The sequence below is a fragment of the Notolepis coatsorum genome (assembly GCF_963971535.1).
Source record: "Notolepis coatsorum genome assembly, chromosome: 14".
Taxonomy (NCBI): Eukaryota; Metazoa; Chordata; class Actinopteri; order Aulopiformes; family Paralepididae; genus Notolepis; species Notolepis coatsorum.
The window spans coordinates 16,771,811-16,788,471 of record NC_140178.1 but is presented as its reverse complement, the minus strand read 5'-3'; the positions used below and the strand labels follow the sequence as shown (position 1 = coordinate 16,788,471).

Sequence of the window (16,661 nt, the reverse complement as noted above, 5' to 3'; positions counted from 1 at the left end):
TTAGGGTTATCAATATACACGGCAGCAGTGCACGGCAGTATAAATAGTCCAAATGGAAAATGTCCCTTGTTAAGTGGGGTCGGATAAAGTCCTCTGACTGGCGACCAGCAGGTGGCGGTATTTTCTCGCACGCATGCTTATTATTGTCCTTTTCCTCTTCCGGCGAGGCTTTCCATTTTCGAGCTGCAGCTGAACGGTTTGTACTTTTCTCCCTGAATTGTCAACGTTACCAAATAACTCGCTTATTTGCATGTCTGTCTCATTGCGTTATTGTTTTGGGAATACGTAGTCTATTGATTATCGTACATTTTATCTACCGAACGTTTAGCTGTTGGTTTATATCCCCGTCTTCTCTGCAGTCGTGTGTTCTGACCTTGCTAGCTGTTTGCTAACGGTAATGCTAAACACGCTCACTGCCCTTAGCTGGCTGTCAATGGATAGTTAGCTTTGTGTTACATTACATACAGCAACACAGTTGGCTCAGTTAATCGTTTGATGGGGACCAGCATTCAAATAAGATACATTTGCTAGGACAGTTTGGCTTCAAACATGTAAACACCCCACGTACTATTGCAAGAAATGTATAGATGTAGCAGTACTGTCTTATCTGTGTCATGTATGTCATAATGTTATGATGAATTGAAAATGGGGGACCCTGATGTAAACAAGACTAAAGTCTTTCTCTGGTCTGCATCCCCTTAACAATTGTGTGTATTGAGCTGTACTGTATTCATGTATTGTACCCATTCTGCAATCTGTTAATACAATTAATCAATCAACAATGACCCAGCTTGTCTCGCCCCCTAAATCTGTCATATACAAGGCGTAGTGACATTCACACTAACATGGATGACTTCTGCACAAAATGGTACTATATTTTGTGGCCAAGGGTTAAAAGCTGTTTTATAATATGAAGGTCATCTGCATGCAGTAGCCTAATAATAATGTGAATCCACAAAGCCAAGAGTCATATTCATTGCCAATGCCGTAGATGAGCTACATGGAGGGAGTGTGCTTGGAGTGTGCTTCACATTCTTCACAACCTGCTCATCGGGAGCAGTTAGGGGTTAGGTGTCGTGCTCAAGGACACTTCGACATTAGATCATTAGATTCAAATGTATTCATACAGCACAAGTACAGTACAACGAAAATAAGTTTGTCTTCCAACCAGAGTGCAAATGTAACAGCAAAGTGCAATAGTAACATACAATGTACAGGTGATTAAACTGGGTATGTAGTGTACAGAGTTGTAATATTAATATGTACAGTGATGCAGGTATAAAGACACTATGGTAGTAAGTCATACTGGCCAGCAGCGTAACTAGTAAGAATAGGTAAGGTAAGGGATATGTATAGATAGATATAGTATCTACAGATATGTAAAAGGATTATGTGCAGGAATGTACAGACTGATATGTATATATACAGTAAGAATATATATATATAAAAATATGGTATATACAGCATTATTGTACATGCCAGCCATCATACAGAGTTATATCGGTAGACTATAGTAGAGGTAGGTATGATTATTGTGATTTCTATGATTACAGTGTAGGTCAGTTGTTGACCGTGAAAGCATTAAGTAGGTATAAATTGAGTTTAGGCAACAGTTTAGTCGTACAGTATGGGTAACAGAGCCTAGGGTACAGTATGGGTAACAGCCTAGGTTGTAGGCAATTTTATTTATCCAGGAATGTCCCATTGAGATACAAGATCTCTTCTTCCAGGGAGTCCTGAATGGAGCAATGGAGTCAGTCAGATACATGCTGCCGGTAGGAGCTGGAATCTAAGCAGGAACCTTCTGATTACCAGACGACCTCCTGAGCCACTGTCGCCCGCCACATTATCAGTTTTTTTTTAATATATATATATATATTTTTAAATGTTACTTACCCTTTCGGACAAGTTATGTTTTTGTAGGTTTTTAATTGAGTTTTTTTGCTACCGGGCAGTCCGGTAGAGCGAAAGGAGGAATGGGACACAGGGGGGGGGGAGACATTCGGCAAAGAATGCCGGGTCCGCGAATCGAACCCGGGTCGGCCGCGTTGCGACGCAAACACGCAGCGCAATACGTGGTTCGCCACTCGGGCGCCCCACATTATCAGTCTTGATTGGACAGAGTGGGCCGTCCTGAGCCAAAGGTTATAATGTGAATTCTCAAATGGAGTGGCGTTAATTTCCTGACCCGAGTCCCTTTTTTTTGTCACCTTTAGTCAGACACAGACTAAAAGATGGCTGCTGGACGACGTGCTGCACTGAAGGCCATTGACTGGCTGGCCTTTGCAGAGAGGGTGCCGCCCAATCAGAAGACCATGTTCAACAACCTGAAGACGCGCACCGACTCCATCGCTGCCAAGTAAGTGGTTTGATACGCCAGACATGTCGTCACTAATGATGATAATTAAGTTTATTTGTATAGCACCTTTCATATAAGCATTGCAGCCCAAAGTGCTTCACAGCGGTAATGTAAACACAAAATGAGCAGAAAATTGGCATAAATATAGATGGGCATAAAATGAGCAGAGAATTTACAAAATATAAGCAAGCAAAGCAGTGTATAAAATAGACAGAATAAAAGCAATGCAATAAAATGGCTCTTACTAGTATGCACACTTACGTGCACTCTGCTACTAAGGAATTTACCTTGCCTACTAGCTACTATGCGAATATGTCTATACTACTACTATGCACTCAAGACTGTAGCACTCAAGTTCAACACTGTTTGACGAACAATCTTACTGACCCTTAGCTGCCAGATTTGTACCGTTCCTGCGGACTTGTTGTACACAAGTTAACTTGTAAGTCACTTTGGATAAAAGCGTCAGCTAAATTACTAAATGGAAATGTAGCTCTCATTTACAGTGCAATAATAAATGGATACCGTGGGCTTGAAACGGTGTGTTTTAAGACTGGTATTTATGTAACATTGTATAGAATAGACTTGTTTACCAGTTGGTTCTCTGTATGCAGGCTCAACCAGTTGCCAGCGAAGCCCGCTGCCATCGACTGGAGCTACTACAAGACTGCTGTGGCTAAAGCCGGCCTGGTGGCTGACTTTGAGGGCAAGGTGAGATGACGGAACACTGTCGCATCAAGTCTGTCTTGTTTTCAGCGTTAACAATGAAGAGATCTGTTCGGATCTGTCGGAATAAAAGTTACATGACTGCAAATCATATTCATCAAATCATATTCATCGCTGTTGGTCTGTTTTACTCCAGTGTTTAAATCCAGTGTTTAAACATTACTAAATGTACCAGTAGGGCTGGGCGATATGGCCTAAATATGATATCACGATATTTTCTGACCTTTCGGCGATACACGATACACATCACAATGTTTTTCCTTTTTTACCCAAACAATTCATTATGAGGCTTACCAAGACAGTATTTGAGTTTGCAAGCGAACATTAAAGACAAAAGACTCATGCATTTAGCATTTTTATATTATATATTAGATTTAGATTATTGGATTCTTAGATTATATATTTAGCATTTTAGCCTTTCGTTTTTTTATATTATATATTAGATTAGATTTAGATGATTAGATTACATATTGTAACTATTTATTTATTTACATGTATGTATACATTTATTATTTGAACGGCTTAAGGCTATATCTGTACTTGATGTTTGTTTGTTGTGTTGCATACTTGAAATAAACTTCAATCAAATCAAACCCCCCCTCTTAAAAACAAAAACCTGTGTTTAACCTAGCCATCTATAAAACATCATGCTAAAACTGTGAAACAAATGTCCTACTCCCCTAAAGAAAGAAATACATAGCAAACATGACTCAGTTATCCAATAGTGCTGCTGCTTTTTATTTTGTTACAATCTTTTAGTTAATAAGACTAAAAGACTACAATATATATGACTACAAGGGCCAGAAGCCCACTTCATGACGGCTTCCTGTCCTCTCATTCCATTTCCGGTTTTCCGGTTAACGTTACATTTTCAACAACAGATTGCTGCTAATTAAACACTTCATGGAAACGGAGTAACGTTAACGTTATGTCGAGTTCATACGTGTAGTGTAGTATGAACTCCACATAACGTTAACATTACTCCGTGTCCACTGTTGCTGCCACTGTTGCGTCGCAGATGCATGGTACACTCTGTTAGCTCCGTAGCTAATCCGCTCATAAACTAACTTACAGATAGCAGTACCGTTAACGCCGGAGTTTACTCCTGGGTTTCAGGGGGCATCCCTAGCACCGAGCCACCACCGCCTCTCTGGCTAGGTGTGTGCGCTTGCGTGCGTGTATGTGCGTGTAGATGACGTAATTTTGGCAAGTGTGTGTGTGACTGACTTTTTTTTTCTGCAAGAGGGAGAGGCGAGAGAGAGAGGAAAGCATTTAGCACTGCGCTTGTAAGTCTCATCTCAGCCGCGGCGGCCTCTAACGCGAGGGCAAAACATCACGATATCCGCGATACGTTTAAAAAGTGTATTGTTAATGAACTGTACCCGATATTTATATAATATCGTCATATCGCCCAGCCCTATGTACCAGTAACTAAATCTTTTTACAGCCACAACATGCAGCATATATTTAGATCTACCTGTTGTATAGTGGTAGTGCTTGCATTCTTGATACAGTCCTTAGAGCTGTCAATCAACTAGTCTCTATTCCATTTCCTGGTATATTATTTTTGGATGGTTGGCAGGGTTTTCCCCAGGACCTTCAAACTAGATGGTGCTGAGTAGGCCTGCCACGATAACAAATTTTGCTGGGCGATTAATTGCCCCCGAAAATATCGCGATAAGCGATAATATTGCGACCGGTTAAAAAAAAATTGAGAAATTTATTTCCCAAAACTTTTATTTTGAAGCCCACCGCTCCGTCTTTTCCGGTTTAAGACTTTTATTTTGAAGCCCACCGACCGGACCGGAAGTATTGTTGCGATTATCCTAGCCGACAACTTGTCTCGTCTGGTTGTGTTTTTTAGTTTTAACGTTAGCTACTAACGTTAGATGCAGCTACTACAGGCAATCAACGATGAGGAGGACGCGTCAAACCCGTATATAATAGAATAGCTGTGGTGCGTAGGCACTGCAGCACGACTCAAACGACCCGTTATAATAAATTAATTCATGTTTAACTTGTCCCCGTCTCCAGTGCTTTGACTAGCCCCACCCGTTCATTGTAAACAATGATGCATGTAATTGTATTAACGTTATTCTGTGTTATTCTAACGTTACACTACAAATAACGCTACTTGGTTAAAAGGAGCAACACTATTGAGAAATGTAGGTAAGCTAAATATGTGGCGTTGCTACTGCCCCACGGAGCTCCCGTGCTGTGCTCTGTAGTAACGCCAGCGGCCAACCCACACGGAGAGTGACTGACGCCCCGAACTCACTGCTCACGAACGAATTTCACGTGCGGCTCCCTCGTGAGATCGCGCGCCTGGTCAGGCACACTGGACCTACGACTTGAGCGTGCGGAAGCGCACCGAGGAAGGCATATTTACATTGGGACAGCTGTAAATGCCTAGTCTATATGCGAAGTCAGTCATTTTAGAATGATGATCAGTGTGACTGTACTCCTGAAAGAGCAGCGTGTAGCCCCAGCAGCAGCAAGAGCTTATTATTATTATTATTATTATTATTATTATTATTATTATGCAACATTGTAATAGTTATAGGTATAAACAAACATACAGACAAACATTCAAGGCGTTTATTTGCAGATACAGACACAGCTGGTTGAACAACATCTATATCTGTGGTAATAATGCAGATATTCAATTGTATTTCTGTGACAATGCGCGTGGCGCGCCGCCTCAAATAGGATCGAGGCGAAAAAATAGCTTGCCGCTCGCCAGCCACTCGGGAGGCGCGCTCCCGCTCGCGGCCAGTGTGCCTACTATCGTCCGTTAACATGGGAGCGGAAGTGAAGAGGCAGCCGCCCGTCCGTCCGTCCGTGTTCATTCGTGAGCAGTGAGTTCGGGGCGTGACAAGGGGCACTGGTTCCGCCTCATTAAAACAAACGCGCAAATAGCAATTAATCGCGCCCGTCAAAATCATTGCATTCATTTTAATTATCGCGGCAATTAATCGATTTATTGCTTATCGCGGCAGGCCTAGTGCTGAGTTAAGTAGAGGTTGGTAGAACAATAGTTTTAACATTGAACATGAAAACACACGCATGCACACACACACACACACAGACAGACCGACAGAGGACTGAGCAATCACAGATTAGACAATGATGCATCGGTTTCTAAGTTGGCCCCAAGCTTTCACTACAAAAATTGTATAACATTTTTTTTAATTTGTTTTTCTTTAAACACATGGTGTCACTGGCGAGTTGTCATAGTGGTGCTGCGCCCCTATACTATTATTTAGGGAAATCCCTAGTTGTGTTTGTCTGCGTTTCCTCCTTTTTGTTCATTTAAATTTGTTCTCGTCTGTGTCAAAACGTCCTTATGATCTGTTTTGTATTGGATAATAATTGTCTTAACACTTTCGATGCCGGTCGTGTTTTCCTTTTTACCCCCTTGAATGCCGCCACCCACTTCAATGTTAGCGTTAAAAACGCATAATCTATGTTTTAAATTATGGCTATGTGTTTAATCTGCCCGTCTCTTATCAATGACTTGTTTGCAGTCAACATTGTCGAAACGGATTGTTTTTTAATCTGTTCATATTCTTTTTATAGCATTTCGAAAAGCTATCGTTCTCTCAAATTTCCGGAAAATAGAAAGATTCCCCCATAAACGGCATTTATTGGAATATTCTCGAATACACTAGACACGTTGTCATTTGTCGGCCTATTTATGAATCGTTTTCAAATAAACGCTAGATTATCGATAGTATATGTGTACTTATGCACGCTATAGAAGCGGGCTGAAAAATCTATTCTCATTTCCTCAACATCACACACACAACAGGGGTAGGTTGCTCTATAAGCCTTAGGCTTCAAACCTATCCTTTTTTTTTTATCCACTTTTTCTCCCATTTTTCTATATTTTCTCCCATCCCAATTTCGTATCATCCAATTCTACCCTCCCCTGTCACGAACGCTGTTTCTTGCCTCCCACAAGCCGGCTGCAATGTGGACTAAGTCATACATAGCACAAGTCCCCTCCGGTACTTGAGGTAACAGCAGTCGCATCTTTTCACCTGCGCAGCTCGATCTGTGTCGAGGAGTAACGCGTGGGAGGCTCACGCTGCCCCCGACACTTCCTGATTCTACTGCGCAGGCGCACCAACCGACCTGTAGGAGTCGCTGTCCACAACGCCCGATCCCCACCCATCAGTTTCCCACCCCTAATACGGCCAATGTGTATTAGTATGAACGACCAGCTAAACTGAAAGCAATGTGGAGCGCTGGGCTCGAACAGGCGAGCCCAGCGTCTCCGCATTCGTGGCGAGCGCCTTGCCCACTACGCCACGTAGCCGCCCTCGCTTCAAACCTATCCTTTTTGTTTGTTTATTTGTGAAAATTTTCGAAAAATTATTTGTTTATTTGTAAACATTCGCAATAAAATAATTCATTCATACATACACACACATACCGTAATTTTCGGACTATAAGCCGCGCCTTTCCCCCCCATTTTTCGACCCTGCGGCTTATATAACGGTGCGGCTTATATGTGACTCGACGTGACCAAACCCGAAAATGTTAAAATCAAAATATTGCTTTTTTGACTGCATTGAAATGTTATTTATCTGTTCCCTTATTTGCTAAACTTAATACAACTTGTAAATGAGTTAATTCTTGTTATTTGTCCAACAGTATTGTGTCCCAATGCTAATTACATATGGTAATTAAACATTAAAACACCTGCGATTTATAGTCCAGTGCGGCTTATATATGTACACATCATTCAATTTAGCTGCTGCGGCTTATATTCAGGTGCGGCTTATAGTGCGAAAAGTACGGTACATACACACATACGGGACACGCTGTTATCTCAGTGAATACAGCTCTGATTATCCTAAAACTGGTAACATAGACTCCTTACCTTAGATCAGATGTTCTCCAAAAAGATTATTCCAATTCCTGATCGCCATTCCAAATATCGATCGCGTTTATTTATTGATTATTGGCTGCTGTAAATATATATTCCACGCTGCTTTCCAACTCGCGATCACTTCCCTCATCATCAGATCCCTCGCCAGCATAATGGAGCCAGTTGGCTCCCCCCACACAGATCTACCAGTATAATCGAATGACCTGCAGTTACACAGGGATAGGGCTGTCCCCGACTAAGGATTTGGATGGTCAACTAGGATTGGCCAAAATTTGCCGTTAGTAGACTATTGGTCGACAAAAAAAAAGTATAATCTTTTTTTTTATTTTTTATCATTCCATTTGGGCTGTGGGGGGTGCTTAATGTCTGAAGGAGTCGACTGAAGGCTTCTTGTCCTCTGCAAAAGCATGCAATTGGTCCACTGATGGATACATCTTGATATTTAGTCTAGTGTGTTCATTAGATGGGTGAAATCCTCTTTCGGTGCCTGTTTTTGTAGGCAGTTAGCCTCTGGTATGCGTGCCATTAGCGTTGGCCACGCTTCTAGGCCTCTTTTCTTTTGGAAAGAATGATAAAAAAGAAAACATTTATATATTATTTTAAATTATATTTGACTAAGAGGTTGGCCAGTCGACTACGGCTCCTTTCGACCGATTAGTCGACTAATCGATTAATAGGGGTCAGCCCTACACAGGGATAGACGATAGGGGGCGGTATTTTTCTATCTGAGCTCCTAGAGGGTCTGCTGTACCAACAGGAGACTCGGTTGATGAAATATGAATTCAGATCACTAATATAAAAAAAAACGACAATTCGCGTCGTCTGCACTCAACGGGGGGCATGATAAGACGACACTACACGTCGCTGGCACTCAAAGTGTTAATTATAAATGTTTCCTGAGAGACAACTGTCATGGTATTAGTGGTATTATTTGTTTTATGACAATTGCTAATAATTGTTGTCCCAATACTTGTCTTTTTGTCTCCTCAGTTCGCTGCTATGTCTATCCCTGAGGCTGCAGACACTCAGACGGCTCTCATCGACAACCAGCAGGCGGAAGCGGTGAGTAGCTGCTGCTACTGAACTGGTGCTTGTGAACTGAGCTTCTTTATGACTGAGAGCCTATTCACTCAACATTGGACTGAGGACCGCCCAAGAAAATCCCTAGCTAACGAACCTGCAATGATGACTCGCTAGCAACCAGTAGCCTAGCAAGCTTTCAACAAGCTGCAAATCCTAAACATGACCGCTTAGCCCAGGGGGGGGCGCTGTTTTACCCTTTTTAAAAGCAAAGTACTGTGTGACGTTGTAGGTTGGTTTAAAACTATTGGCACGGGATCAAAACGGCGCATGCATTCACAACTCGCCGCGGGCTGCCAGGAACGTTTCCCAGCAGCAATGCTGTAGATGTAATGGTTAGATGTAACCTAAACACGGCCAGTCCAACCACAGTCGTCTCACAATTACACTATTATGGAGAGTCTACAGGAGTCTTCATCTATGAAAAGATGTTCTTTGTCGTTGAGGGGACATTAGCCAGATCCCGCAAGGTCAAGGAGCTATCTTTAGATTAAAATGTATTGTCATTATCCAGCATAAGTACAGTACAACGGAAAGGAAGTTTGGCATCCAACCAGAGTGCAAATATAACAGTAAAATGCACTAGTAATGTATATTGTACAGGTGATTCAACTGGATATAACGTATATGAATTAGTACTACTGGGTAATAGTGCAAATCAGATGAATCTACAGAGTTGTAGTAATATGTACAGTACAGTGATGCAGGTATAAAGACACTATGGTAGTTGGTCATATTGGCCAGCAGCATAACTAGTAAGAGTAGGTAAGTGATATGTATAGATATAGTATCTACAGATGTGTAAAAAGGATTACCGGTATATGCAGGTATGTACAGACGGATGTGGATATATATATATATATTATATATACACACACACACACACAGCAGTGATACAGGTATAAGACATTATGGTAGTGAGTTGTACTGGCCAGCGGTGTAACCTAAGTTAGAGGTTAGAGTTGGAGGTTATGCTTTGTATTGGGTAACGGCTTGGGTTAGATTTAGGTTAAGATAAGTGTTGGGTTTAGGCATGTAGTCCTTATGGTTAAGGGTAAGGAGTGTGTGTGTGTGTGTGTGTGTGTGTGTGTGTGAGCATGACTTAAGGGTTCTGGCAGGCACTACAGAGTTCATGCAAAAGCTCTAAATAGTTTTTCTGTGCTTGTTTGTGAGAACTTAAGTTATTCCTGCATTTCTTATCTTGCACTAATGTCAAGCTACTGTCGGTTCCTTTTTTACTGTGAAACATACTTGTCTGAGAATGTTCTGCAGCACATAGTCGACTTGTTTGTGTGCGAGATGACCAAATTAGGATAAATTCTCTGGGCAAAATGAAGATGTTTTGCGATAAATGAAGACTACACTTATATTTCAAACCAATGATGGTGCCTAAAGGAATGTTCCACGCCGGTTTCATGGCTGTGTGGGGTGTTGTAGACCCCCTGCTGGTTAATTATTCCTTTAATGTTTATCACAGGATTTCTATAAGAGGTGACCGCTTATTTCAGATGCGTCACATCCATAACACCCGGCTGTCTCATCCACATTGCATAATGTTTTCCCTCAGCTGCATGGAAATGAAAATCCACAATTATAATATTTTAAGCCAAGCCTCCTTCATGTGATGGACAGCATTTTTCCACATTTGACTTCAATAATTCAGAGTTGGCAGGAAGAATGTAGGCTGTCAAAGAAAAGCCTGTTTATTTCATGTCAAATCCATAATGCAGATTGTTCATCATGGTGGCGTATGATGAACATTTATTAAAACAATGTTGTGGGATGTCTACACTGTCCCTAGGAGCTCCCATGAATATGAATGATTTAATTCATGCTTAACCACTGCATTTTCTGAGGCATTTTGTTGCGGAGGCACTAGTATTAAATCTGTTTACTTTAAATAAGATGATAAATCAGTTGATTTATTGCTGTTGCCATTTGCCAAATCAATTGTACCGTATTATAATTCCAGCATTAAACTTGACCATCGCCAGTATAAAAAAAAAAAAGAAAAACGATTGAGCTGCTTTCTGCTTTCATTAAGGAGGTCTTCTAGAGCTGGGTGTTCTACTAAATCCTTCAATTCCTTACTGGCACCCGAGTAAGTGACCTTTCTAAGCTAGCAGAGAGTAGGGTTGGGTACCTTCACATTTGAACTGATACCGATATCGGTTCCTGGAATTCGGTATCGGTACCCAACGGTAAATTATTTCGGTACTTAACTCTCAAGTCCAAACATCTCAATTTCACCATTGTTATTTATTTGGAACATTTATTTATTGTTGTAAGTAACACACCACACACAATGAATCGCATGATCGTGTATTATGTTAAATGTAAATGATCATTTCCATCAAACATTATCTAGCCATCCTCAGTAAATATATTCACACTCCTCTGACCTCGTCTTGTCGAAGACCCAAGAGACGGGACAGTAATATATATATTTGTGGAAAAGGCTCCCTCTTGTCTAGTATATTACACTCTTATACCAAACATGTAAACCGAAATTTGGTACCGATTTATCTCGTGTGAATCGGTACTCTGTAACGCTTAAAAGTACAGAGTTCGGTACCCAACCCTAGTAGAGGGGTCCTTGTGGAATACATAATTGGGATGCCAATGGTTTCTAGGGTTTATGGTCTACAAGAATTGCAGTGCACCCCGTTAAAACCCTGTCCGTTACATCTTTAATGTGTCTTCGTGCTGACGTGTTGTCTTTTCTGTTTGTTCCAGAACATATCTGCCACAAACTACATTGAGGCTTCCAAAGCTCGTGTCACCCAGTATGAGCAAGAGGTGGGTACTGTTGCGTTAAAATTGTATTTAACCCTTGAATCTGTCGGTGCGCTGACCCACATCACAGTCTTCAATGGGCTCTATGGGGTTAATTTTTTGAGCTGGCGGCCTGGCGTTATCTTGCTTGCCGGGAAGGGGGGGATACATATTGCTCCGAAGTTAAAGGTGCTGTTTGTTCGATTTTCAGTCATTTGGAATAAGACGAGATATTCCTTTATTGATCCCCTTGGAGAAATTCGGGGGAGAACTGGCCGGTCCGCTAGCGCAGCTTTGACTGGGACTCGAACCCTCGTGTTTTCTGCATCGGGGAGTCTACCAGCCATCAACCTAAATGAATGAGGACCATGTACACATGACCACATACAAATAAACTTTGAATAAGCAAAAACAAACTCTTAATTAAATGACCTGCTTTAGGGGACAAGTTTGTCCTTTTGCAGATATCTTGGTTCCTCGAGATGTCTGGAACAGTACAACGTCCCATAACAGTGTACAACGTCCCATAACAGTGTACAACCTCTCATAACAGTGTACAACCTCTCATAACAGTGTACAACCTCTCATAACAGTTGTGGAGGTTTTTCGCTGAGGTTTCTGTTCAAGCGTAGGCTCCTTATCCTGCGACGGGACAGGAGATACCTTGGGCAGAGCATGGGCGACACGGTCACGATGGAGTGTACATTTGACTTATGTTTTTTTTAGGGATGCCCCGATCACGTTTTTTGCCACCGATCGTCGTGAGCCATATCGGTCGATACCGATCCGATACCGAGCGTTTTTGATTAAAAAGAAATTAAAAATTATTTTATATATTTTTTTATAAAATATATATATTATATAATTAGACTTGTACTTGTATTATCTGCGTCAAATTATGTATTAACGAGTCAAAATGCTCGCTATCTGCAAACGGCTCCACTGTCTGTGTGTACTCTACATGGGACATTTCGTTTTGAACAGTGAACTAACGTCAGCTAACGCAAGCTAACGGAGGTATCAACATGGACTACTAGACTTGCTAGAGCATTTGTTGATATCAGGAGCTATCAGTAGCTAGCCGGCTAAATACCGTTAGACAATGCCTACTAAAAGTGAATAGTTGACTGGGTAATTTTGTTTAAACAGTAACGATAGCTAGGTAGCTAACGTTAGCTCAGGTCGAATGCACTATAGACTCGAGCAGAGGAGCCGCCTCTCAGTCCTCTGTGTTTACAAACTGTACACGGGTGCGGGCGGGGCAAGGGAGCAGCGGGAGTTTGCAGGTCCTGTGTGTCCGAGACGGACAGCGAGTGAGATCTCTGCTTGATCGGTTTCCGCGATCGGCAAATATGACTCATTATCGGAATTCACAGATCGCATATTTATACTGATTATCGGCCGATAACGATCGGTGGCCGATCGATCGGGGCATCCCTAGTTTTTTTTCTCTTGAGATTTTCCTCTTAAATGCATTTGTCCCGTTTTCCTCCATGTCCAGCTGGAGAAGTTCAAGACCATGATTCCCTGGGACCAGATGACCATCGACGACCTCAACACGGTGTTCCCCGAGACCAAGCTGGACAAAGTGAAGTACCCATACTGGCCCCACAAGCCCATCGCAGACTTGTAAAAAATGCCCTCTCCCTCCAACCAGAGCTCTTTCTAAATAATATACTTTACTCCTAAGGAACGATTGTATAGTATGTATAAAAAAAGTCTTGTTTCATCCACTCTGCAGTTTGTGAAATTACTGAAATTAATGTTGTTGTAGCAACTGTGAGATCCATGGACTGAGGAGAAAAAAAAATTATGGAAACAAATCTTTGTTTGCTTGTTTTCTTTGTTCTCGATATCTTGGTATAGCTTGTAAAAACATTAGTTTACAGATTATTTGGTAATATTACTTAAGCTTTCCACTGTGAAATCCCTTGTATTCAACCCCCATAGTTCCCCTCACACAGGCAATCGACCGCTCTTTTATTACAGGAGTTGCTTCCCAGGGATTATGAACAGAACTTGATCGGCCGGAGAGTGTTATTCCTTCTAAATCCGGTGTGGAATATCCTCCCCGGCAACACTCGCTGAAAATCGTACCCTTGTGGATACACTCGATGGGTTTTTAAGTACACACCACCGAAATCACTCTGAACCCAGAGAGCGGAGTAGGGTTTCCTCCCCTCGTCGCGTGTAGAGGGTTGTCATTAAAATTATTCTAAACAACTTAGTCTATCTGCGTCGCTGAGGAAGAAGTCCTCTTTTCTCGTATCCGCAGGTAGGCTTGTCCTCCTGCTCTGCTGCGTCTTGGCGAGATCTTCTAAGTCATAATACATTAAAAAGTACAGTGCAGTCGATTTTTCACTGGTTCTCTCTGCCCTTAAAACATGGAACAGTACAAAGATAAAAGCTAACCTGAGAATAAAACTGCGTATAATAAAAACAATCGCAGCATATAATACATTTATATTTAGCTAGGCTGGACAAGATATGCCTCCTAAAGTGTGTAAACGGAAGTACAGGCTTTCCGGTTTCAACAAGACAATTATAGAAACGTTTCCTATATATAAATATTTCCTTGTTTAAGCCACTGCAACGGCTTTGCCTGAAGAATTTACTACATGACCGGGACGTTCTAGCTTTTTTGCCGACAGGATTCGGGAAAAGTTTGGTCCGTTCGGAGGCAGCTTCCAGGGGAAGTACATCAGAAATTCTACCCCATACACACTTTCGGCCGTAGTTCTTTACCAGGCTTTATCTCACAGAGGAAATAAAACTGCGAACGAGGTTAACATTTAGCTGACTCTTATCGAGTTTTATCTACAAGCCAACAGGAAGGGTACAACTCTTGCAGCTAAGTGCAACTAAGATTGTCAAATTGCACAGTAGAAAATACAGCATAGTAGGTACTGGTTTTATTTTTATTTTATTCAATGTGAATAAAAAACGCAACATACTATAAAAGCATCAATAAATAAGTAGTCCACAGCTTCTACATTCATTTAAATGCTACTGTTCATCTCTGAGGTGGGAGATCCGAGCTCTGGTGCTCTGTAGATTCTTCCCTGAGGAGAGATGAGAGAGATAGATTAGGTTGGATTCTAATTATCGTACAGTACAACGAAAAGAAGTTTGGCATCAACCAGAGTACAAATATATCAGTAAAGTGCAATAGTAATATACAATGTACTGGTGATTAAACTGGGTATAAAATATATAATTTAGTACTGAGTAATAGAGCTAATATTAATATGTCCAGTGATACAGATATAAAGACACATAGTAAATCCTACTGGCCAGCAGCGTAACTAGTAAGGGATATGTACAGATATAGATTTATATATGATAAGAATAAATATATACAGCATTATTGTACATGTGTATATCGTACAGAGATATGGGTTATATGCAGGTGTATTGGTAGGTTTATGTGCAGGTATATTCAGACTGATGGATATATATGCAGTAAATATAAATGTGTGTATATATATATATATACGGTTTAAACGGCACTATTGTACATGCTATTATACAGAGTTATATGGGTAGACTATAACTACCCATATAATCCATAAGTGTCCGAGCAACGACCACAAGGTCACGTAGTGAGTCACCCTACAGTGTCAGGGTTAGTGATCATGCTCTGTTATGACTACAGCATAAACGTCCGTTTCACCGTGGTTGGGAATATGAGCTTAGTCTCTTAGAACTCCACATTCCGTGCTCATTCTGCTTCCACTGCTATTGTGGCTTTTTGGTTTGTGGGCAGATAAATACATTTGTCTATCAGCATATACATTATTGTGATGATGGCCAGAGCGAAGTACCTTGGCTCAACCCTGTTGAAATTTAACGAGCCCATTCTATTGGTTCGCTGTACAGTTTTACTTGGTTTATCTCGATGATTCACAATACAGCAATGGAACCTTTCTACCACTGGGGGGCAGTATTTGTTCGACTACAGAGGAGCTGTGTTTCTTTCCGGCATGCCAGGGAATGGGATTAATTCTTAGACCTGAGCCCTTATTTTGTTCAGACAAAATCACCTTAAAATGCATTTACTTGGGCTGTTTTGTCTGAGATCTAGGCTATGGAAAGTTCTTTACTTTGTGAGCTGAACACGTTAAAACAGTGGAGGTGTACGATTTGTTTAAGAAGTTATAAGCATTTGTTCACCTTTTTTCAACGGATCAAAAATAATTATTCAAAATATTATTTTCTCCAAGGACACATTTCATCAGCGTTGAATTTATCATGCCGCCTACTTCATCTTTTGATTGCATTTTAAATCTTTATTTCGAACATGTAAATACAACTAAATAAAACAAAAACAAATCATTAATCTCTAGCAATGAAATGGGGAAAAAAACTAAAACAAAACAAAAAAAGAACACGACTCAATTTACATTTGAAAAGGAGTAGGAAGAAGTAAACACTTATCGACACTAATCCTACCCCCTTTCCACTACTCAAAATGAATGTAATTCCTTACTCATTTAAATCCTTAAAAACACATATAAGGTTTTGTGTAAAACATAAAAAATATGTTAAATGTAAAACGTGAAGAAAAAAAAATATACATCCGTGAATGTCAAATCCCTTCCTCATCCCTGCACCTCGTGAAAATAATTTCTTTATGACTCTGTTTGAATTGGATTATATTTGGACATCGCTTAAGCACAACATTCAGACTGTTCCACAGTTTCACTCCACATATTGAAATGCAATGACTTTTCCTGGTAGTACGTACACTTAAGAATTTTTAAGTTGAGTTCTTCCCTCAGTCTGTAATACGGGCATTTAGCAATATTGTACTCATGTCTTTCT

General features: G+C 40.9%; 1 protein-coding gene across 1 annotated transcript; it reads left to right on the top strand.

The window, feature by feature from the left end:
* Nucleotides 1-126: 126 nt before the first annotated feature.
* atp5pd (ATP synthase peripheral stalk subunit d) lies at nucleotides 127-13,570 on the top strand. Its single transcript, XM_084329998.1, has 6 exons — nucleotides 127-196; nucleotides 2,217-2,359; nucleotides 2,974-3,070; nucleotides 8,973-9,044; nucleotides 11,799-11,861; nucleotides 13,339-13,570. The coding sequence occupies exons 2-6, from the start codon at nucleotides 2,235-2,237 to the stop codon at nucleotides 13,468-13,470; spliced, it is 489 nt and encodes a 162-aa protein (XP_084186124.1). The 5' UTR covers nucleotides 127-196; nucleotides 2,217-2,234; the 3' UTR covers nucleotides 13,471-13,570.
* Nucleotides 13,571-16,661: the final 3,091 nt, after the last annotated feature.